We start from the raw sequence: 23,737 nt of genomic DNA, 5'->3' as shown, positions 1-23,737 counted from the left end.
AATGTACATGACTTTATTTAAAAAAAAAAAATGCACAAGTTAAAAGATAAGGTGCTGAAGAAATGATAGGGTCAATGTTTTACTGTGCCATGTGTGTGTGCGTGTGTGTGTGTCTGTGTAAAGCAGGCACCAGAACTTCTCCGCAGCAGTGGTGACGTTTTACTGCATTTATTTATTTCTATTTTAGTTAGGGGGCTTACAAAGAGAAGGTGAGAAAGACAACCAGACCCGTGCATGTGCGTATGTGTGTGTGTGTGTGTGTGAATGCATGTCACACAAAACCTGCACAAAATAAGACAACACACTGAGAAGTAAAAATGCTATTAGCACTGAACAGGAAGTGGAAGCTGAAGGAGAGAACGAGAGGGATGAGCAATGGAGGACTGCAGTGACGCTAATATACATTAGCAGTAACACTGCAGCAAGAGGGGGAGGGAGAGCAGAACAGATCAGAAGAGACCAGCAGAAGAGAGGGGGGAGGGGATGAGAGAGAGAGAGAGAGACTGAGAGACAGAGAGAGAGAGAGACAGAGAGAGAGAGAGGGAGAGAGAGAGAGAGAGAGACAGAGAGAGAGAGAGGGAGAGAGAGAGAGAGAGAGTGAGGGAGAGAGACAGAGACGGAGAGAGAGAGAGAGAGAGAGAGAGAGAGAGAGAGAGAGAGAGACAGAGAGAGAGAGAGGGAGAGAGAGAGAGTGAGGGAGAGAGACAGAGACAGAGAGAGAGAGAGAGAGAGAGAGAGAGAGAGAGAGAGAGAGAGAGAGAGAGAGAATTTAAAAGACTGGGGAGAGTGAGTGACTTACATTCCTGTACTTGTCAAAAAAAATAAAAAATGGAAAGCCTGTTCATGAAAGAGAGCGAGAGATGGTAAAGAGGGCTGGAAAAGAGGAACACCAACTTCTCCTCAACACACACCTGCTTGGAAGTGTCCAGTATGCCTAAAAAGACCTTGATTAGCTGGTTCAAGTGTGTTTGCTTAGGGTCAGTCCACACCAAAACACCCTGTCTACAATATTTTTAGTAAAAAAAAAAAAAAAAGTGAATGTAGCAGGGTAAGGTATGATTGGCCACCCTTTGACCCTATCAGTGTCCCTACTCCTTTGTGATTGGTTAACATGGTTTAAATCCTATGAACCTATCGGTGTTGGGATTGATACTATAAAATGGAAGATTTTGATTACTCGGGATGCATCTTCCTTGGCATTGTATTTTGTGGAAGCACGTCATTATGAACAAAGGACAGGGCTTGGTGCATCTTCCTGTTGCGTTTTAGTGTTTTGCATTTTTCAGCATGCTAGTGGACGTGGTCTTGTATGGTGGGCGACCATCCATTTTGCTACATGGAAAATCTCTGCACATCCATGGGTTTCCAGTAACTTGGTTGGAGACTTATGTACATTAGTGATGTGTCTGCACTGCTGCTTTGTTTGTTTGTTGGGTGACTGTTTTAACATTTTTTTAATGTGTCTTGAAGTTTGTAGTAGTTAACCATGTGGTCATTTAGGAGTAGAAACTTTTGAAGCGGGAGTTGTTGTCTTTTAGCGTGTCCACCTGGAGTGCAGTGTTTAGCCAGTTTTATTGCTTTCACAACTGTGTGGTTTGGGTATGGTGTGCGGGGAAAATTCAAAAGACCCCCGCTGGTCATTTCTCTCCTTCTGGTCATTCTGTAACTGGTAGATTTGTGTATCTGGTTTGGTTTAGATTGTTTCCAAAAAGCAGTGTGTTGAATCGTTTCATTTTTGTGTATAAATAAATTGCTTAATTTTTATACTTGTCTTTGTCTCCATGCTCACCCTGCCTTTGGCCACAAACCCGTGTGCCCTTGTATAGGGCTATTATGTCTCGGTATATTCTGGGTGGCATAGTCAATTATAGGATTTGTATCCATCATTTTTGGTAATTTCCCCTACCTGACCACCTATTGCCACATATATAATGGGAATATTTAAAATCCTATTTAAAAAAAATCCTGTTTACTAATCTCTTAGTCTTGAAATCTAAGATTGTGTAATGCAAATATTGCTGACTTAAAATGTTTGTAACGTTCTTCATTTATTATTTTCTTTGCAAAAAAAAAAAAAAGGTTCTGTATTAAATAGTCAAAATAATCAGAATGAGTGTTATTTTAGAATAACTGATATACTAATTTTGTAATTACATTTTAGTTTTTTTATATTTTCTGTTTTCATTTTAGTTAAAGTTTTAGTCATTTTACAGTTTGTTTGTGGTCATTTTCATTTTTCATTCATTTTTTTCTTTATGTCTATATAGGTTTCATTAGGTTTAAGTTTTATTTAGGGAAATGAGAAATGTTGCCTTTGCAACAAGCTCAAATAAAATAAATTTAAGATTTTTTTTATGTTTATAAGTAAAACAGTTATTTAGCACAACTGTTGGATGTTTACTCTTCTCAAGCAGCAAAGCAAAACTTGGTATTAATGTACTACAGTAGTCACAGACAGATATGTGTAGGGTCTGTATTGTTTTAATCACAGGTCATCCAATCAGAATATAAAGTCAGAGTTATCCAATTTAAAACAGAAAATGAAAATGTGAAAGTGAAGTGAAATTAAAAGCCTTTAGAAACACAAAAAATGCATATATATATATATATATATATATGCTTGTGTGTGTGTGTGTGTGTGTATATATATATATATGTATGTGACCCTGGACCACAAAACCAGTCATAAGGGTAAATTTTTTGAAATTGAGATTTATACATCATCTGAAAGCTGAGTAAACAAGCTTTCCATTGATGCATGGTTTATTAGGATCGGACAATATTTTGCTGAGATACAACTTTTTGAAAATGAGTATAATACTGAGAAAATCACCTTTAAAGTTGTTATATATATAAATTCCACAGAAGAAAGCAAGTCATATATGGAATGACATGAGGGTGAGTAAATAATTTAAAAAGCTGGTCTTAGTTGGTTTGAGTTATGGTTGACCATACTGGGAGACCAACAAACCATGCCTTTCATTTTTTAGCAGGTCAAAAAGGACAAAAAGCAGAGGACATAAATAAAAGAACAGAAAAAGAGAGAAAGCAGATGTGAATATAAGTTGCATGATATGTATCCCATCACCACAGTAGTTCCTGATCTCTTTCCATCTCTAAAAAAGCCTGGCAGCACTTGTCATGTCTCTGTTTGCAGTGGAGCCCCATCAGGCCACGAAGGGAAGGGCAGAGATGCAGAGTGCTGCAGTCGCCTCCCATTTGCAGCCACACACACACACACACACTGTCCAGCACATCACACCACACGCGTCCCTCTCCAAACACATCTGATCTGTATGCCAACAATTTCAACCATTCTTTCGAGACATTCATCAAAAACACACACCGTCCCACATCTCCCTCTCGCTCTCTCCCTCCTTCAAAGGTCAAAACATCAGATCCACTGATGCAGAAAGAAATATAGCATGAATGGGCAGATAGATAGAGAGAGAAATAAAAGGATCTTTTTCCTCCCAGCTAGAGGTCTTATGGGGTATTTATTGAAACCAAAATACTTCAGCAATAAAACCCCAAAAGAAACACATTCACACATCACAGAAATCCTCTCAGATAGACAGAAGCGTCAGTCACGTGATGCACTGGTGCTGTGTCTATTTCTGCAGCTGTGAACACATCTCAGACTCTGATTGTGTGTGTGTGTGTGTGTCTCACATTTTCATTCAGTGCTACAGACTGCAGTGAAAGGACTCCATATTGTCTGCTTCAGCAGCTGTGTAGAAAAGTGTTTCCTTCCTTAAGGGCAAACTATCATTCTGAGCTACCTGTGAGCACAAATAGCAGGCCATTATATTGCAAACAAAAGAGTGCGCTACTGTGCCATTGGCTGCCAGCAGAGAGCCTTCCTTTTCTTTTGGAAACGTGTGCTGCACACTAACCGGCGTATGAGATATTAGAGATACTTGACTAGAAGTAATGCTTTTACAATACAGGACTAACAAATTAGAAAGCCTCTGGTCAGAAAAGGGTCAAATGGAAAACAACAAAAGAAAGCAGGGAAATACAGTATATAAAACGGAATAATAATGGAAAATCAAAGAAAAGAACAGGATTATGTTTAATTACAAGGAAACCAAAACATTTCTATTCTGAAATGCAAGAGTTATTTGTAAGATATAATATTTATAAAATTATCAATAGATTACATTTTAAAATAATAAAAAAGGGGGGGAAATCTAAATATAATAAGCTTAAAAACTTAATTAAAAAATGTTGTGTGGTTGAGAGAATAGTAATCCTTAAAAATAAAAAACAAACAAATATATATATATAAATAATAAAAATTATGTAAAATAATTCTAAAAAGAAAAAAAAGCTTTGGTATTTATAAAAAGTGAATTTAAATATTTTTGTGGTTGACAGAGAAATAATAATCCTAAATAAACACATAGTAGCAAAAAAAAAAAAAAAAAAAAAAAAAAAAAAACAACAACCAATATATATATATATATATATATATGCTCTGGATATTAGAAAAATGTAATCAAATATTTTATGTGATTAGGAAAAGAATAATAATCCTAAATAAATAATAACAAAAATAATTTAGTGTTACAATTTTTGCTACCAATAATAAAAAGTAAAAAAGTAAAATGTTTCAAATTAAAAACTAAATCCTTGTTGAAAAATAATTTACAAAAGTTGCTGCAACTTCAACTGGAGTATTTGAAGTGTCATACCTCTGGCATAACCAGAGACTGAGAAATTATGAGAAATATGAATTGAGTGAGGGGTCAAAGCTGCTAAATGAGGGAAGTGTTTCGTCTTACAGCGAGCGTAACCCTTTCCTCACCTCTGCATCTGAGAGCTCAGCTTTCTCAAGTTTAACAGCAATTACAGCGAAGAGAGAGACAGAGAAACTATTAGTGGTTAGAACACAGAGATGAGCACAATGACATCATCACGTGACTGTCAACAGACCCTTCACAACTTCACACGGACAGTCCTGACTGAAATATTGCAGCTACAGCTGTTTAACTCTACAGGACAAGGTTCTTTAACTACTGGAAACATGCTATAATAGAAACTTAGGAGATAATAAATAAAAAAAACATTCAATAAAGTTTTAATGTGGATTAAATGCTTCTAAATAATAATAATATTAATAATAATAATAATAAAAGCTGAAAAAAATACCCGTAGTACTTAATTTAAGCATTACAACAGGTATTTCACTGCCATCTACAGTACATACACTTCACACTGTCTAGGGATCAATCTGCCTTAAAATCAGGATAATATCAGGCAATATTTTACAGATACCAATGATAAATATGGAGCTAACACTTCAAAAAGAATATAGATATGATAGAATAACATTCTGAGGGGAAACGAAACAGAAAAAGAGTCTCGTGGTAATATAAGAAGATAAAACAGGATCTGAAAGCAGATGAAGAAAAAAGATGAGCACTGAACTGTGTCTGATAATATAAAAGTTAGGTGTCAGTAATATATATATTTTTAAAAATAATAATAATAATAATAAATGAGCAAGGATGCACTAAATTGATCAAAAGTGTCAGTAAAGACATTTGCAATGTTACAAAAGATTTTTTTTTTAATTTATGTTCATCAAAGATTATTGAAAAACATTGATAGTAATAAGAAATGTTTAATGAGCAGCAAATCAGCATATTAGAATGATTTCTGAAGGATCATCTGACACTGAAGACGGAGTAATGATGCTGAAAATACAGCATTGCATCACAGGAATAAATTAGATTTGACAATAAATTCAAATTCAAAACAGTTATTTGAAATTGTAATAATATTTCCCAATTTTCTGTATATTTGAGCATAGAGATTCTTTCAAAAAACATTCTAAAAATATTACAGACCACCATAGCAATTCAATCTCACTTATGACAGTCCAAACAGACTAAAACTTGAAAGCCTAATTATTTTGTGTCCTTTTGACTGTTTGTTTACAGAAGAACAGATAAAAGTCAGAGACAATAGGGAGTAATATTGAAATACTTAAGCTACATCAATCACATCAATTCCTGATTTACCTACTTTAATTAAATCAAGGGTATTCCTAACATCTGTAACCGTACCTATCATTAAACCAGCACATCATCTTGTATTATTGTTTTGTATTAATAAAAACTAGCAGACATTCTAATAACATCTTCCTATTAGCTAGTGTGTAATTTTATTTTAGAGCAAGTGCTGCTTGGGTCTAACTTTGAGGAAAAAGGATGTATTTTGCATAACTATGAATTTAAATCAATAGCAAGTGTCAGATCTTTCAATTATTGACCGGCCTTTCGGTTTCTACAGCAATCATACCAGATCACTGCTCACCGAGTTCAACATCCATGGACGACTTTTTAATAATTTACACCGTATATAAATAAAACCTGATGTCTCCCATTTCAGTCTTCTTTCATGCTTTTATTTCACGAGTTCACACAAGCTCTGCTCTGTTGTCTGTTTCTCTCTCTGCAGGAAAGAGATGACACTAGTTATGGTGACTGCCTTACAATAGGGCCAATAGGTGAAAATTATCCCGAGCAATCATATTCCATCTTTGAATCCGCATAAATCTGGTGTGTGGATATACACTCAAACAGACCATGCAAAACATGTGGACACGTATGTAATGTGTTCTGCATCTCACATGTCACACCTGACATCCTGCACGAACGCTGCTCGTGTTATTCCACATGACCGCTGGTGTAAGAATCAATGCATGTCACCGTGAACACACCAGCATTAAAGCAGCACAAAGCAATACTTGTTGAATGTTCTGAAAGAAATGCTTGCACTAGTTTACCAGAACTCAACCATTAAACAGGGGAAACATATACATATAATACATAAGACGGAAATAGAGTTTATTTATTTCCAATAACAGAAAATTGCATGCAACAAATATCACACAATACACAGACATCTAGTGCACTATACAAACACAGTGTAGACATCTATACTAAGCAGGGTACTCACTTGACCTGGGTTGAATTCAGATCATATGTTAAGCCATAAGAATAACCCGATGCTTTTCTCAGATCATGACATGTATGCTCCAGTTTTCCGAGGCTGATTATTAAGAGAGTAGTAAATAAGAACATTAACACGAATGCAAACCAAAACACACACTCTGTGGTGTGTGTCACTCCTTCCTTCCCTTCATTGGCAGCTGCACAAATAATTCCACCACCCTGATTTAATTTGGCTGGCGCGCGCGCAGGTTTTCAGAAGGATGATGAAGATGATGAGGATGGTGATTGGTGCTGATATTTCCCCCGTTTTGAATCGCCCTCCTGATGTCTAACGCAAGCGGTTCATGTTTCAGACAGACGCCACACACACATACACTTACGGCTCCTGGCGGAACTGCACCTTGCTTATTTATATAATTATTTCATTTTTTTCTTCTGTCAGATGTCACGCGTGGGCGGTGGGTGATTGTGACGTGGCGCAGTCGGCGCTTCAAACAAAAAGGTGTAAAGAAAGAAACTGGCGGTAACACACTGTATTAATATGAAATATTTTTATGTGTATAAAAACTGAGACTAGCCTATTGTCTTGTTCTGGAAAAATGTTTTTTTTTTTTTTACTCTTCCGCATTTAAAAAAAAAAAAATATATATATATATATATACATATTAACAATTTATCAAGGTCTACTTACAAATAGCCTAACAATAATATCTAGATCAAACTTGAATCAGATATGAATTTTGAAGCAACCATGTTTCTAAAGTTATCATGAAATCAAGGTATTTTGTTGTCTCCCACTTGAAAAAGATGCTAAAGCTCTTGAGCTCAACAATATTATTCCTCTGCGCAGTTATCATTTTAGTTTTGGTGTGAACTCTGATATTCTTTTAAATTTTGAAAAACATTTTAAACTATATCTTTATTGATACAGTTATATTCCTTGGTTTGATTGGTCCTTCATATGGGTCTCTGGATACTGAAATTGCTTTTGGATTACAGAAATTGATTTCGGATGTTTGTTTTAGGAGGGCAGGGTTTTGGTTGGAGTTAAGAGTGTGTGGATTTGGGGATTTCACAAAAAAAATGGGATTGATTCCAGTCTACTCCAACCTGACACATTCATTTAATAGGATATTAAGATTGTTCTATTACCATGATTAACCCCAATACACTAGTAATAGTTGTATCTCCTATTCTCTGTTTAAATATTACATAATCTGACAGTTTTTCTCTCTATTTTCATGCCTCTGTCGAGTCCTTTGCCTTCCGTCTTCTGGCCTCTCTGATGTCTGTGTTGATTCTCCTGCTGGTGTCATGACTGATTCTGATGGTCTTTCTCTTTCGTGTACCTGTGATTGTACCGAGGAGGATGTCTCTTGCTCTTTGGCTGTACCTTGTACTGTTGTTCCAGGGTTCTCCTGTGCATGTGTCCTAGCACTTGTAGGGACAATGGTTGATTCTTCTGTTATATCTCTTAGCGGATCCTGTTTTTGTGTCATTAGCTGTGACAACATTTGCTGACCACCATCGTGTCCAGCCACTGCAATATTGTCACACAAGCAAAGCAATGTCCTCCTCTTTCACTGCAGAAAATCACAGTATGTCAATACAATTAATTTAAATAAGATATTAAATATATTAAACTTTTAATTGATATTTAAATATTAAAATAAAGTCATTTGTTTTTTTATGGATTGCAAATTTACTTACAACAAAAAAATAAATGAACACCAATAGCTATTCCTACTAAAGTAACTATTATTTCATTAGTCATAGTAATATTGTATAGTATAATCTGATCATCTGTAAACTCACACACACATGCATGTTTACAAGTGAGATCTTACTGAAGGGAGGAATTCCTTCCATACTGTTTGAATGTCTAAGAGTAGGGCCTAAAATTAGAATGAAAAAAAAGAAAAAAACAACGTTAATAAAAATGCAATTTATTTTATGTAGAGCTTTTTTTCTCATTACTTCTGGGACTTACCAAAGGCTTTATTTCTTATTTCATCTTGATCAAATGTTTCTTGAAGCAAATTTAAGGTTTCCTGTAATAGTTCTTCTTTCTGTTGCAGAATATCATTCTGTACTTTTCTTAGCACATTGTGGAGATGTATCAATATAGGATCATCACTCATCTGAATCTCTAAAATGAACCAAATATCAAGGTGATTTTTAATTGTGTCGCAGCACAGAAGTTATGGCCCCAAAACGCATATGGATACCAAAGCCACAATTCAAAATATATACATGTCTTTGCATTATATATCAATGTACGAAGTAGCATTTGTTTTAAAGAAATATAGCACAAACACACTTTTTCAATCAAAACATTTCACAAAAGAATATTTTGAATGGCTCTTAAACATTCCTCAATTTGAAACAATTAAAATGAAAAATCATTTTCATGTAAAGTTTAAAAAGCAACAAAAAAAATCTAAAGTTAAACAGCAACTGCATACATCTTATATACCAACTTGTGACACTTACTGATTGGTAAACTTAAAGAACGTTTCCTAAAGATATTTCGCTTTAACACATATCTCTTCACGATTTTGTGTCTGTGGTGCATGTCCTCCTCTTTCACTGCAGACAATCACAATATGTCAATACAATTAATTTAAATAAGATATCAATTAAAAGTTTAATATATTTCATATTTAAATATTAAAATAAAGTAATTTGTTTTTTTATGGATTGCAAATTTACTTACAACAAAAAAATAAATGAACACCAATAGCTATTCCTACTAAAGTAACTATTATTTCATTAGTCATAGTAATATTGTATAGTATAATCTGATCATCTGTAAACTCACACACACATGCATGTTTACAAGTGAGATCTTACTGAAGGGAGGAATTCCTTCCATACTGTTTGAATGTCTAAGAGTAGGGCCTACAATAAAAAAAAACAGTATCAATCAAAAGAAGTCAGAAAAAAATGCAATTTATTTTATGTATAGCATTTTTTTCTCATTGCTTCTCAGACTTACCAAAGGCTTTATTTCTCATTTCATATTGATAAAGTGTTTCTTGAAGCAAATTTAATGTTTCCTGTAATACTTGTCCTTTGTGTTGCAGAATATCTTTCTGTACTTTTCTTAGCACATTGTGGAGATGTACCAATCTAGCATCAGCACTCATCTGAATCTCTGAAATGGACCAAAAATCAAGGTGATTTTTAATTGTGTCGCAGCACAGAAGTTATGGCCCCAAAACGCATTTGTATACCAAAGCCATAATTTAAAATCTATACATGTCTTTGCATTATATATCAATGTACGAAGTAGTATTTGTTTGAAATAAATATAGCACAAACAAAGTAAAAATATTTTATATATATATGTCAACTAGAACAAAATAATTCAAGTTTCAATTGTCAGCAATGTAAACTTGCTATTTATTAAACATGCTACAACATACATTAAATATATCTTAGAAGTTGTGATGTGTTTTCCATGAACAAACTACAGTACAAAATTGAGCTACTGAAGAGAAGTTGCAGCTGCAGTTTTTATAATATCTTACCTCTAACTTGCAGATGAACTATTCCTGTCTGCAGACATCCATCATGAAAGACTTTGCATGTATAGTCTCCCGAATCTGCTGGCTGAAAGTTTCTCAAAGTCAGAGCAAGATTTCCTGTCTCTAGCTTCTGGATGGACAGACTCACTCGGTTCTCATAGTTTGTTTTCTCTTTTCTGTTCATGTAATGATAAATGAGCTCTGTCCCTCTGAACCATCTAATGTCTAGAGACACAGCACTGGTTTCAGGAGAGAGATGAACAGGTAAGATGACGTCTGATCCAGGGTCAGCAGATACAGTTCCAACAGGAGTGACAAGTCTAAAGTCTTCATCTGGAGGGAGAGAAACAGATATATTGTGAAAAGCATAAATAACAGTAACATTCATAATAACTATACCCCTGTAGAGTGTAGACTTACTAGTTGATTTACAAGGTTGGAACTTGGAGTCAAAAGACACACTTTGAAATATGGCACAATTTTTATATTTCTTCTTATCTTCAGCTTGCTTTCTCATCTAGTTGTCTTATAAACCTGGCAATCTATACAACACACCATTGGCTCTTTTACAAATAGTTTTGTTCCTCTTTTGTAAATTCCTTTAGTTAAAAGCTTCTGCTAAATGCACAAACGGACCTTAACAGAGTTTAAGATATTATTACTGCAATATTTTTCTGTAAAGATGCTTTAAAAAACTTTCAATGAAATAAACTATAAACAAAATTGATCCTACTGTGCATCAAACCAGTGACTTTGGCATTACTAGCATAATGTTCTACAAGTTCAGGCAGAGGGACATTTCAATTTTCTACAGCTTCAGACTGAAGATGTTTTGACAAATATGCTTCAACTTCTAAACTTTTTCAGTTGAATACTTACAGCTGATATGAAGGAAAACACTATCTTGTATTTTTTGACATTCATGGATGACCTCACAAACATAGTGGCCCTTCTGTGAACTCCTGACGTCTCCGAGAGTCAAAGACACATTTCCATTGTGTAGATCTTCCAGTGAGAGGTTCACTCGACCCTCATAGTCTCTGTTCACTGTCACCTGTCTATTCTTATAATGACAGACCAGATCAGCCTTTTTCCACCACTTGATCTCCATTGAAGCAGCACTGATTGCTGGCTCAAAATGACATGATAGAACAGCATCATCTCCAGGATTAACATATACAATTTCAGATGGAAATACAAGAGAGAGCTCTGAAAAGAGAGAGAATAATATTAATAATATGAAAATACCAGTCAGATGTGCCATTTTTGCAATAGTGTTAAATGTACAGTGAGCATTAGAGTTACACATCATTTTTCTTTGGACTTGCCTTGACTAGTTTTTGAGACTTCTTTAGCTTCAGCCATTTTTTATATTTCTGCACACCGATGGAAAATCCACTGTAACAGAAAACAAAGTATGACAGTATGAATGTGTCCATGAACACGTCCTCACATATTTTTTCCTAAACCTTAAGTTGATTAAATTAATAAATTAATTAAGTCTCAACTGCATTAAAACCTCTAAACTAAACTAACTAAAATATAGCAAAATTGAACTTTAATATTAATTAAATAGTTTAGCATGGATAAAACAGATGCAAATATGATGCTACTATCTGAAGATATTGAAATATTCTCCATCATAAATCACATAAATGCTTTGTAAATGAGATAAAATCAAACAATGAATGAATCTGTTACAAATGTTGTCACTTTGTCTAAATATTAAAAACACAAAACGTCAGATCTAATAAAATAATTATTATCATACTTAAAATATTGAAAATAAATGTGTTAACTGGTACAAATAAAACTGTATTAGGCTCGTTGCTGTCCCCTACAGGCAGAAGAGACAACATGCAAACGCTTGGTTTAGAAATAATAAATCAAAACTGAAAGAAGCTAGCTCGTTTTCTTTAAACGACGTCCTTTGTAAATATTTGCTTTTTAGTGATAACGAAACTGTAATATTAGAAATGAAAAACAGACACGGAGAAAAAATAGTCTATTTATGTAATGTAATGTTGTCCTATAACATTTTAAACACAATACGGTTGTTTGTAGGCTACTTCACATATTTTAGTTTCAAATCTCTGACTTCGGCTCAAACGAGCAACAATCAGAGGCACCCGTCGTACTGTAGTTTGAATATAATTCACCTTATGTACGATCAGGTTGTAGAGCATGTATCAAACTTCTTAGAAAATAAATCTGCTTACCTTCCTTCTATTAACAGCGGCAATGAGATTTTTATTGGAACGGTACAGTTCAGGCTGAATGTCACGTGACATTTCCTACGTTCTTTCACTTTTACTTTTTTTTTAATCTGTCATCAAATGTTACACAACAACCCAGATGACACACATAAGATAAGAACATTTTAGATCGAGTTCTTTATTAAACAACATGTGTAAGTTACAACTCAGAAAACAAAAATACTTTATTTTAGATTGGAGCTGACCTTATATTTTACTAAATCCTAATTTAAGTATAAATCTCTAATATCTAAAGCTCATACACATTTGTTTTATATTTGTTTTTGCTTTTTTTTATATTTTAGAACTGTATAGACAGTGAGGCCTCATGGAGAGTAGAATATTTTGCTGGTGGGCAGTGCAGATCCCAGACACATTCTGAAGACCATCACTGGACTGACCGACTCAGACACACTATTTATCACAATTTATTTTGAGTTGAACTAAACAGTTGAATGTCAAATATGAGGACTACAGAGATTTATTGAATCAGTGCATGTAATCTCACATACTTGAGGTAGCAGTATACCCTAAAATGTTATCAAACCCCAAATCAGAAAACATAATTATTCATAAACACTACTTTATGTAAAAGCACTTAGTTTAAGTTAGCAGCATAGCTAAAATCACTTACCGCAACATTTTTTTGGATTTCACAAATATGATTCCAGATCACTCAGAACAGTTTAATGTAGGAAAAACTGTGATCTATTCTATACAAATGTTTAATCACAAACCTGTAGTAAATAACAGTATATTTAACTACAAAATGTGGCATTTTCTCTCTCTTATTTCTCGTCTTCTTTGTCTCCTGCCTTCTTGCCCCTCTAGTGTTTTTGCTGCATCTGATTGTGATGTTCCTGGTGTCTCTTGTACCTGTGGTGGTACAGCTGATGAATATCTCTCTTGCTCTGCAGCAACAGTCTCATGTCTCCTTTCTTGATTTGGGCTCTGTTGGGCTTGTGTAGCTCTCTCTGTTAAACTTACAGATTCTGATCTTCTTTGCAAAACCTGTGATGACATATCTAGTGATGATAACTCTTGCTCAGTGGCTGTACCGTCTTCTCTAGTTTGTATTGTTCTTTGACTGCCACGCTCTTCTTCCACTGCAGTTGTTGATAGACAAGCAAAGAAACAAGGCATGCATAACTTAAACTTGAACTAAATAAATCACATATATGCAAGTATCTACTAAGGAGTAAAAGTGGTATCTTACTGAATGGGGGAATTCCTTCCATACTTTTACTGGTACATGTAGAATCTGAAAATTAAAAATGAAAACAAAGCCAATCAGAGGAAATCTCTAAACTTTGTTCTGTAATTTTATATCCTACCAGTGTACTTTTTTTGTTTATGAGCTAGTAATAATCTGGTTGGAGCTAGAAGCCATCATTTCTTGTTTCTCAGAGTCTTTTTGACAAATGTCTTTTCATTTTTGTGGAGGTATCAGTACAGTGTCAGTAGTAAACCTATCTTTGTATCAAAAGCTTTAAAATGTAAAAGTAAATAAACTACTTTTGACACTTCAAGACACTCTGTATGATGACATTTCCCCCACCAGAAGCATAAAGGAAGCATCTACTGTACCTGCTCTCCTGTTTTCCATGTCGAATTCTTCAAATTTGCTATGATCTTGCACTGCAGGAAACCACAAGATATTATGAAAATAAGGTAATTTAGTATGTCAATCCCATATTAAAACATGGCTCAAAAATTCAATGTTCAGTTAAACCTCAATGGCTCTTCCGATCAAAGATTACAGTGAAATGGTATTATCTGCTGGGTTGTGCAAAATTAGATTTGAATGAAATACTCCCTTTAAACTGAGTTGAAATTTAATTGGTCACAGTAAATTGCAATACAATGAATGACAAGATGAGAAATTTACTGAATTGCATTTAAAATGAAAGAAATTCAACATTTTGAATTGCACAAATCTATCTTTCATTGAGCTATCATTGAGTTTGGAACTTTTTCAAAACTTTCAAACAAGGCTTTGTCAATCCAAAATGTAAAGTTTGTCTTGATAAACTCTGCTTTTTAATTAGTTATATGAATTTCTTTGAATTTAAATTAATTCCCATTTTGTTTCCTTTCAACCAAATTCTAAATAGCCATCCTGTCTGCCTTAGCTCAAATTGAGAAACTGAATTTGTAATTAAAAAGGCATTCTCAATGGAGCACAACCCTTATCAATTACACACACACGAGCATTTAACAACATTTAAAGTGGTGTCTTACTGAATGGGGGAATCCCTTCCATACTATTTAAATGGCTAGATGAACGATCTAAAATTGAAAACATGTTAACAAAATGTAATCAAAATCATCATAATACGTCACAATCAAAAATGTATAAATTCCAGTGAAAAACTTGGTCATTGTCACACACAGGTTAAGAGGAAGAAGATGAAAAAATGTTCAAACAGGTTTCCACAAACAAAGAGTTATTTAATAAAACAAACTCAGGTCATCCAAATCCGAGAAGGAAATGTAACAGCGTGTCTACACATGAACAATACCAGACAACAACTGAATGAAAGGAGGAACTCCTGTGAACAGCTGATGACTCATTAATCAGAAACCATAACATAAGAAAACAGGCCATAGATAGAAACAGATGAAAACGAACCAAAACCGGCAGTTTGTAACAGTAATGCAATAGTTTTCATGTAAAATCTCTGTATTTTCTTTTTTTAGAATTTAAAAATAAATTTTGTTTCTCACTGTCTCTCAGACTTACCAACAATACTGAGTGTTTCTTCAAGCAACTTTATGGTTTTATTAGTTTTACTCTTTGTTGTGTAATGTCTTCATGCGCTTGTTTTATGACACTGCAGAGATGTTTCACTCTCTCAATCTCTAAAATAAACCAAATAAAGTATCAGGGTGAGTCCTTTATCAGTCTTCAGTTTACCAGCATATGTATTTCATCATGCATGTTAACTAAAACATAAAAACTACTTAATGTAAACCTGCTAGTCACTGTCAGAACACTAAGCTAAATATGCATATACAACATACAAGTGTATGAACTACAGAAGAGAATCAGCAGATGCAGTTTGAACAATATCTTACCTTTAACTTGCAGGTGAACTACTCCTTTCTTCTGACATCCATCATGAAAGACTTTGCATGTATAGTCTCCTGAATCTGCTGGATGAACATTTCTCAAAATCAGAGCAAGATTTCCTCTCCTCAGCTCCTGGATGGACAGACTCACTCGGTTCTCAAAGTCATTGTTTGTCATCTCCTGTCCTTTCATATACTGATAAATGAGCTCTGTCTCTCTGAACCATCTGATTTCCATGGACACAGCACTGGTTTCAGGTAAGAGATGAACAGGTAAAATGACATCTTCCCCAGGGGCCGCACACACAGGGCCAGATGAAACCACAAGACTAAAGTCTACAGCTGGAGAGAGAACTACATTTATTATTAAAAACATGAAAAGTAGTAACATTCATAATGATTTTAACACTGTAGAGTGTTTATTAACATTGTCATTTTTGATTTATTAGCAGAGGTCGGAACTTGGTGTCAAAAGTTATGTTCCTGTAGCTCAATTGGTAGAGCATTGCGCTATAAGTTTGGGGGTTTGATTCCCCGGGAACACATGATAGGTATAAATTGATAGCCTGAATCCACTGTAAGTCGCTTTAGATAAAAGCGTCTGCTAAATTTATAAATTTTAATTTAGTTTTTAAATTAAAAACATTTCTCCTTTTCTAGCTTGCTTCCTAATCTAGTTGTCTAATAAATATATTATTAAGGCAATATTTTTCTGTAAAGATGCTTTGAAGCAATGTCCATTGTGGAAAACTATAAATAAAAGTGACTTGACTGTGCATTTTATCAGTACTTGTGCTCCAAGGGAATCGAACCTGTGACTATTTTGCACAGAACTCTACCAGTGAAGGTAGAGGAACTATTTCAACTTTCTACAATTTTAAACTGAAGATGTTTTACCTAATATGGATTATCTTTGAAACTTGTTCAGTTGAATACTTACAGCTGATATGGAGAAAAACAGTATCTTGTATTGACTGACTTTCATGGGTGACTTCACAAATATAGAGACCCTTCTGTGAACTCCTGATGTCTCTTAGAGTCAAAGACAAATTTCCATTTTGTAGATTTTGCAGTGGGAGACTCACTCGACCCTCAAAGTCTATGTTCACTGTCACCTGTCTATTCTTATAAAGGAAAACTGGATCCTGCTTATGCCACCACTGAATCTCCATTGAAGCAGCACTGACAGCCGGATTAAGATGACACGACAGAACGACATCATCTCCAGGATGGGAAAATATAATGTCAGACTGGCAGACAACAGACAACCCTGAAGAAAAGAGAGAAAAAAACTATAATAAAAAAATAATAAAGAAAAATAAAATTCCTTGTTAGATGTGCCATTTCTGTAATAGTGTTTTATGTACTGTACATAAATATTGGAAATTGGAAAAGTTGCTGCTTAAGTTTTTATAATAGCAATTTGCATATACTCCAGAATGTTATGAAGAGTGATCAGATGAATTGCATAGTCCTTCTTTGCCATGAAAATTAACTTAATCCCAAAAAAACCTTTCCACTGCATTTCATTGCTGTCATTAAAGGACCTGCTGAGATCATTTCAGTAATCGTCTTGTAAACTCAGGTGAGAATGTTGACGAGCACAAGGCTGGAGATCATTATGTCAGGCTGATTGTGTTAGAATGGCAGACTTGACATGTTAAAAGGAGGGTGATGTTTGAAATCATTGTTCTTCCATTGTTAACCATGGTGACCTGCAAAGAAACGCGTGCAGCCATCATTGCGTTGCATAAAAATGGCTTCACAGGCAAGGATATTGTGGCTACTAAGATTGCACCTAAATCAACAATTTATAGGATCATCAAGAACTTCAAGGAAAGAGGTTCAATTCTTGTAAAGAAGGCTTCAGGGCGTCCAAGAAAGTCCAGCAAGCGCCAGGATGGTCTCCTAACGAGGATTCAGCTGCGGGATCGGAGTGCCTCCAGTGCAGAGCTTGCTCAGGAATGGCAGCAGGCAGGTGTGAGCGCATCTGCACGCACAGTGAGGCCAAGACTTTTGGAAGATGGCCTGGTGTCAAAAAGGGTAGCAAAGAAGCCACTTCTCTCCAAAAAAAATATCAGGGACAGATTGATCTTCTGCAGAAAGTATAGTGAATGGACTGCTGAGGACTGGGGCAAAGTCATATTCTCCGATGAAGCCCCTTTCCGATTGTTTGGGGCATCTGGAAAAAGGCTTGTCCGGAGAAGAAAAGGTGAGCGCTACCATCAGTCCTGTATCATGCCAACAGTAAAGCATCCTGACACCATTCATGTGTGGGGTTGCTTCTCATTTAAGGGAAGTCGTGGCCTAATGGTTAGAGAGTCGGACTCCCAATCGAAAGGTTGTGAGTTCGAGTACCGGACCGGCAGGAATTGTGGGTCGGGGGAGTGCATGTACAGTTCTCTCTCCACCTTCAATACCACGACTTAGGTGCCCTTGAGCAAGGCATCGAACCCCCAACTGCTCTCCGGGCGCCGCAGCATAAATGGCTGCCCACTGCTCCGGGTGTGTGCTCACAGTGTGTGTGTGTGTTCACTGCTCTGTGTGTGTGCATTTCGGATGGGTTAAATGCAGAGCACGAATTCTGAGTATGGGTCACCATACTTGGCTGAATGTCACTTCACTCACTCACTTCACTCCAAGGGAGTGGGCTCACTCACAATTCTGCCCAAAAACACAGCCATGAATAAAGAATGGTACCAAAACACCCTCCAACAGCAACTTCTTCCAACAATCCAACAACAGTTTGGTGAAGAACAATGCATTTTCCAGCACGATGGAGCACCGTGCCATAAGGCAAAAGTGATAACTAAGTGGCTCGGGGACCAGAATGTTTAAATTTTGGGTCCATGGCCTGGAAACTCCCCAGATCTTAATCCCATTGAGAACTTGTGGTCAATCCTCAAGAGGCGGGTGGACAAACAAAAACCCACTAATTCTGACAAACTCCAAGAAGTGATTATGAAAGAATGGGTTGCTATCAGTCAGGATTTGGCCCAGAAGTTGATTGAGAGCATGCCCAGTCGAATTGCAGAGGTCCTGAAAAAGAAGGGCCAACACTGCAAATACTGACTCTTTGCATAAATGTCATGTAATTGTCGATAAAAGCCTTTGAAACGTATGAAGTGCTTGTAATTATATTTCAGTACATCACAGAAACAACTGAAACAAATATCTAAAAGCAGTTTAGCAGCAAACTTTTTGAAAACTAATATTTATGTAATTCTCAAAACTTTTGACCACGACTGTACAGTGAGACTCAGCCGAACCGTGTTACACATAATTTTTCATTTAACTTGCCTTGACTAGTTTTTGACACTTCTTTAGTTTCAGCCATTTTCAATATTTCTGCACATCTGAGACACCGATGGAAAATCCACTGTAACAGAAAACAAACTATGGCAACATGAATGTGTCCATGAATATGTCCTCACATCTTTTATGATGTTTAACACTCCTTATGAAAAATCTTAAGTTGATGAGCAGTAAATCAATTGAATTCAAACCTCTAAAAGCATATACTGTAAATATAACTACAGTATATTGCTCAGCATTGATAAAATAGACATAAATATGGTGCTGTTAAGTGAAGGCTTTAAATGATCAATCATAAATTCCTGTAAATTACACATTAGCCTGGAAAATCAATGAAAATCAATCAATAAATTAATTTATTACAGTCTAAAACATATGAAGTCAAAACTTTTGACCTGACTAAATACATTATTAGTATGCAAATATTATTATGAACTTATCCTTATTATATTAAACTAGATTAGGCAAAGAAAAACATTAGAAAAACAGAGAGGCTGTTTAAACTGTTTTAGAAATGATACATATTAAAATGAAAGGCACTTGCTCCTTTACTGGTAATATATGGCCTTTGTAAATAATAATAATACTAATAATAAAGAAATAAAGATATTGTGCTACATTAAACAAAATCATTTAAATAAATAAATAAAATTACATACAGTTCATACATCCAAAAAACTATTAGGCTATCCAATGTTATGTAGAACTTTAAAAATAAATAAATAAAAAATAACCAAGGTGTTTTAAACATTTTAGTTTCAGATGCCTTAGAGATGGACTTCAGATGAGACAAGCAACCTATGAATTATAACCACACTAATGTTTGAGACACATTCATAGTGTGGTTAAAATTGAACTTACATACGATCAAACTTTTATATTAAACATGTATAATGTAAACTGCTTAAATAAGTAAACGTGCTTACCTTCCTTGTCGCAGCGACAAATGTTTTTCCCCGAACACGTCGTCATCTGGTTAGGTGAGATTTCTCTAAGTTTCAGTAAGAACTGAACAAGTGGGATTCATTTCCTTGAACACTGCTCAACCTTCAGTCACCTAAGATTTCTATAAATTATCATTAGATTGAATATCCAATGTTAATTAATTAATGTTGTTTATTTTTTATTATAATTTTTACTTACATCCCGTTGACACACAAACCAATAAATATGATAATACATTTTTAGATTTAGTTAACTATGCATTAAACTGCATAATATAAATAAAATGCATAAAAAGCGTCTTTAGATTGGAGCTGACCTTAGTTTTTACTGAATACTTCACAACAGTCACCTTAGAAACTAGTTATGCTACATAAAATAAAATTTTTTTGGTGATAATTATACATTTTAAATTACTCTGGCACGTTTGTTTGTAAGAAAAAAAAGGAAAATCTAAAATATATCTAGATGTCGCGCGCATAGATACTTTATAGTCTATGACGTATACTCAACACATCGATCGCACGCTCTTTGTTGCTAAGCAACCGCTTTCCAAACTTTAGCTTGTGTACACGTCACGAGAAGCGAGAGGTGAGTTTCACAGAAGATTATTTTCACTTTGCTACATATCTGTTATATATACGGCTACAAATACGTGTGCTCATCAATATACTTAACACTTTGTACACCTAAGAACGTTTTTTCCTCGCGTCCTTACCTAAATTTTGCTACGAAATATAAGCTAAGCCAGCTGCTAGCTAACTAAACTATGCAAAACTCCGCTGAAACGGGACAGGAGGAGTGCGATATTATTTGATAACGCTAGTCGCACTCAGACATCATCCTAATTTACAATTTCTAACTGTTAATGAAGAATGAGCGCGTGTCGAACTGTTGAGGGAGCGGGATGTGTGACCTGGTGGGGATTCGGACCAGCACGAGACCTCCTGAGCTCAGGTAACCTTCAAACCAGACTAACAGCATCGAACTAAACACAATGAATATCTATGAAAGTTTTTGAATTCTCATTATTATGTAACACTTACAGACACACATAGAGCGAGGCCTCATGGAGAGCTGAATATTTTGCTGGTGGGCAGTGCAGATCCAAGACACATCCTGAAGACCATCACTGGACTGACAGACTCGGACACACTACATGTGAGGGATTCTGTTACATAAAGCATCTGTCCGAAATCAGACGTGTTAATGTTGAAGTGTGTGGTTTGTTGCAGGTTTGGGTGATTGAGAACAGCATGGAGGTTGTTGCCAGACAGCTAGTACTACTTTATGTATCACTTCTGACCCCTGAGAACATGAGTTTACACAGTATGTACCTTAAAATATACATAATGAAAAGTACTTTTAAAATGATTAATTGTAAATAAATATAATTGATATAAATCAAATATATAAATTATAAATTAGATATTTCAAAGGTGCAGAAATATAAATGCTTGTACTGTTGTATAATGCTTTGTGATGTATTTTTCAGAGAAGACAGAAGTGTTTCTGGAGGTGTTTGGAAACTCTGAGATTCGCAAAGAGACGGAAGAAACGTTGAAACACGCCGCATCTCAGCTCTCTCTGTCTATCACAAACACTCTGTTTTCTGACTCGGATACCCATCCTTGCCTTGATACAAGCCTTCTAAAGGTTCAGCATGCATTCATCAGTTTTATCTGCATTTATAATTGCATGTCATAACCAAACTGCTGTTTTATCATAGTTTAAGGAGAGAGATGAGTTGGTACGGATCTTTAAACTGTGGGAACGGCCGCCGTCAGTTCCTGAAAGTGTCCGTAAGGTCTGGGATGCCCGTGTTCGGCAGCACCTGGGGACACGTTACGACTCACGGCAGGGCTTTTTCGACTGGGATCTCACTATGAAACTGCACCAGAGCGGCGTATGTACCAGTACCAGATGAGACACTATTATACACCTGTACTTGTTGCAACGTTGTTACGTTTTTAAAATTCAATTTTGAATTACTAGCACCTAAATTACAAATAATTATTCATAGCATTTCCATCTATAAACTGAAACCAATCTCATTGCAGTATTATTTTAGTATCCCTGATTTTTTTGTCTCAGTGTGGTGTCATTAGCAAAAATCAGTATGTGAAATGGAGAGAAAGCGGTGTGGCTTTTGAGATGAGGGAGGGGCTCTACCAAACAGCCAATCAGAGTCTGCTCTCCACACGAGTGTTCAATCATGTGAGTAGATTGACTTTTTGCTATAATAGTTATTGTTTTTTTGTGGCCCATGATAGACTGTGCTGTAACTGTAAATCTGTTTGTACCAGAGAGGAGATCGGGTTGCTGTTAGAGGCTATTGGGGCGACATCGTCTCCAGTCCATATCTGTCCTTCGGCATAGAGACAGAAAACAAAGATCTGCTGAAGAAACAGAACAACCAGCATGTGAAGGTGAAATAACTAGTTCATTACCTAACAGTCAAAGTCACAGATGAAAACCTCATAAAAAGTAGAAGACCACATTTGTAGTAAATTTAAATCGAATTGCAGTAACATTTGCATCATTACCCCTTTCTCTGGCAATCTTTCTCTCTCTCAGACAGCTCAGGATATTTCAGAAGTGAATGTCCTGGCGTTATTTGAATCTCTTTCCACTAGAGGGAGCTCTTTACTGAATGAAAATGAACCAAACCCTTCAAGTACCTGTTGTCAATCCACAAACAGTCTCCTAACAGAAGAGAAGACACAGAATGATCCACGTGCCTCTCAAACTCACACAGAACCTGAGCAACATCCAGCAGAACAACAGACACAAGTGCTTGGTAATATTGTCTTATGTCAAATATTTAATATACTAAAAGCCACAAAACAGTTTATAGTTGTAATAACAGTTATATATATATATATCTGTTTCGGTGTTTTTGCAGATTTGCTCAGTGTGAATGGAGTGAAAGTGAAATTTCTGTCTCCAGACTCGCTCAGCAAACTATCTCTCAAAAATAAATACAGGAACCTGTTTAACACCATCTACTGTTCAGCCAGGTGAAGCCGGTTTAAATGCAGCTTACAGAAACAGTGTCTGGGTTTGTGTCAAAAATATCTGCAGACATATAGAATAACACGATCTCTCTGTGTTTTCTCAGTATGGTTCATCAGCTGGATTCTTTTCTGAGGGAGATCACAGCGCCTGATGCGGCTCTAGTAATAGAGTTAGCAAAGTGAGTCCATCATCATTTGTTCTCATGGCAACATTTTTACACACACTTGTAAGCAAATCTCAATTAAATGTTCTCCATCTCTGTTTTTCTTGTTCAGCTTCCTGTTGGACCTTTCAAAAGAGCAAGTGTCCGGTTTTGCTGACAAAGTGAAGGAGATCGCTGAAGAATCGGGATTCACAGAAACGCATAACCAGAGCAGTGATGTATATGCAGTATTCACACAGAAACAAAACTGAAGGACTCTGACACTGAGATATTATACCAACAAACATCATTATAATAAAACCACAAACACGTGTGTGCTTGAACAGTTTTAATTAAAAAAATGACCTGTTGTCTCTACCTTTTCATTCACATACAAAATGTCAAGGAATGACAGATTTCCAGGGTAAGAGAGAAAGTGTAAAGCAGTGTACAGATAGTCTGAAACCGAAGAAAGTCAGAGAAACAGAATACAGTACT

At 35.6% G+C, this 23,737-nt stretch overlaps 4 protein-coding genes across 9 annotated transcripts in view; 1 reads left to right on the top strand and 3 right to left on the bottom strand.

Moving 5' to 3' along the window:
- The window catches only part of LOC132124300 (potassium voltage-gated channel subfamily C member 1-like), a 48,898-nt gene extending 41,476 nt beyond the window's left edge, over positions 1-7,422 (bottom strand). For all 4 annotated transcript variants that reach the window (XM_059535267.1, XM_059535265.1, XM_059535266.1 and 1 more), the window contains exon 1: positions 6,970-7,422. The gene's annotated coding sequence lies outside the window, so the exon portion shown is untranslated. The remainder of the gene's footprint in view (positions 1-6,969) is intronic.
- Positions 1-23,737, bottom strand: part of LOC132124296 (carnitine O-palmitoyltransferase 1, liver isoform-like) — a 55,731-nt gene that overhangs the window by 10,892 nt on the left and 21,102 nt on the right. The gene's annotated exons all lie outside the window — the stretch shown is intronic.
- Positions 9,412-20,842, bottom strand: LOC132124413 (butyrophilin-like protein 2). Its single transcript, XM_059535409.1, has 7 exons — positions 20,064-20,842; positions 19,123-19,201; positions 16,763-17,092; positions 10,499-10,828; positions 9,964-10,122; positions 9,819-9,866; positions 9,412-9,554 (listed from the first exon to the last, which is right to left on the bottom strand). The coding sequence occupies exons 2-7, from the start codon at positions 19,157-19,159 to the stop codon at positions 9,412-9,414; spliced, it is 1,047 nt and encodes a 348-aa protein (XP_059391392.1). The 5' UTR covers positions 19,160-19,201; positions 20,064-20,842.
- Positions 20,872-23,622, top strand: LOC132124309 (dynein axonemal assembly factor 3). Its single transcript, XM_059535287.1, has 11 exons — positions 20,872-21,036; positions 21,128-21,240; positions 21,315-21,408; positions 21,575-21,735; positions 21,809-21,985; positions 22,174-22,296; positions 22,386-22,508; positions 22,657-22,879; positions 22,985-23,099; positions 23,201-23,275; positions 23,373-23,622. The coding sequence occupies exons 1-11, from the start codon at positions 20,955-20,957 to the stop codon at positions 23,509-23,511; spliced, it is 1,425 nt and encodes a 474-aa protein (XP_059391270.1). The 5' UTR covers positions 20,872-20,954; the 3' UTR covers positions 23,512-23,622.

This window comes from Carassius carassius, chromosome 42 (genome assembly GCF_963082965.1).
Source record: "Carassius carassius chromosome 42, fCarCar2.1, whole genome shotgun sequence".
Classification (NCBI taxonomy): Eukaryota; Metazoa; Chordata; class Actinopteri; order Cypriniformes; family Cyprinidae; genus Carassius; species Carassius carassius.
This window is presented reverse-complemented; position numbering and strand designations above follow the sequence as displayed.

Coding starts and splice junctions, on each gene's coding strand:
- LOC132124413 (XM_059535409.1), bottom strand. CDS start 19,159: ATGGCTGAAACTAAAGAAGTGTCAAAAACTAGTCAAG. Junction 10,829..16,762: donor TGTTTTTCTCCATATCAGCT/GTAAGTATTCAA, acceptor CTCTCCCTCCAG/ATGAAGACTTTAGACTTGTC. Junction 10,123..10,498: donor AGTTCATCTGCAAGTTAGAG/GTAAGATATTAT, acceptor GGTCCATTTCAG/AGATTCAGATGAGTGCTGAT.
- LOC132124309 (XM_059535287.1), top strand. CDS start 20,955: ATGAGCGCGTGTCGAACTGTTGAGGGAGCGGGATGTGTGACCTGGTGG. Junction 22,509..22,656: donor AGAACAACCAGCATGTGAAG/GTGAAATAACTA, acceptor TCTCTCTCTCAG/ACAGCTCAGGATATTTCAGA. Junction 22,880..22,984: donor ACAACAGACACAAGTGCTTG/GTAATATTGTCT, acceptor GTGTTTTTGCAG/ATTTGCTCAGTGTGAATGGA.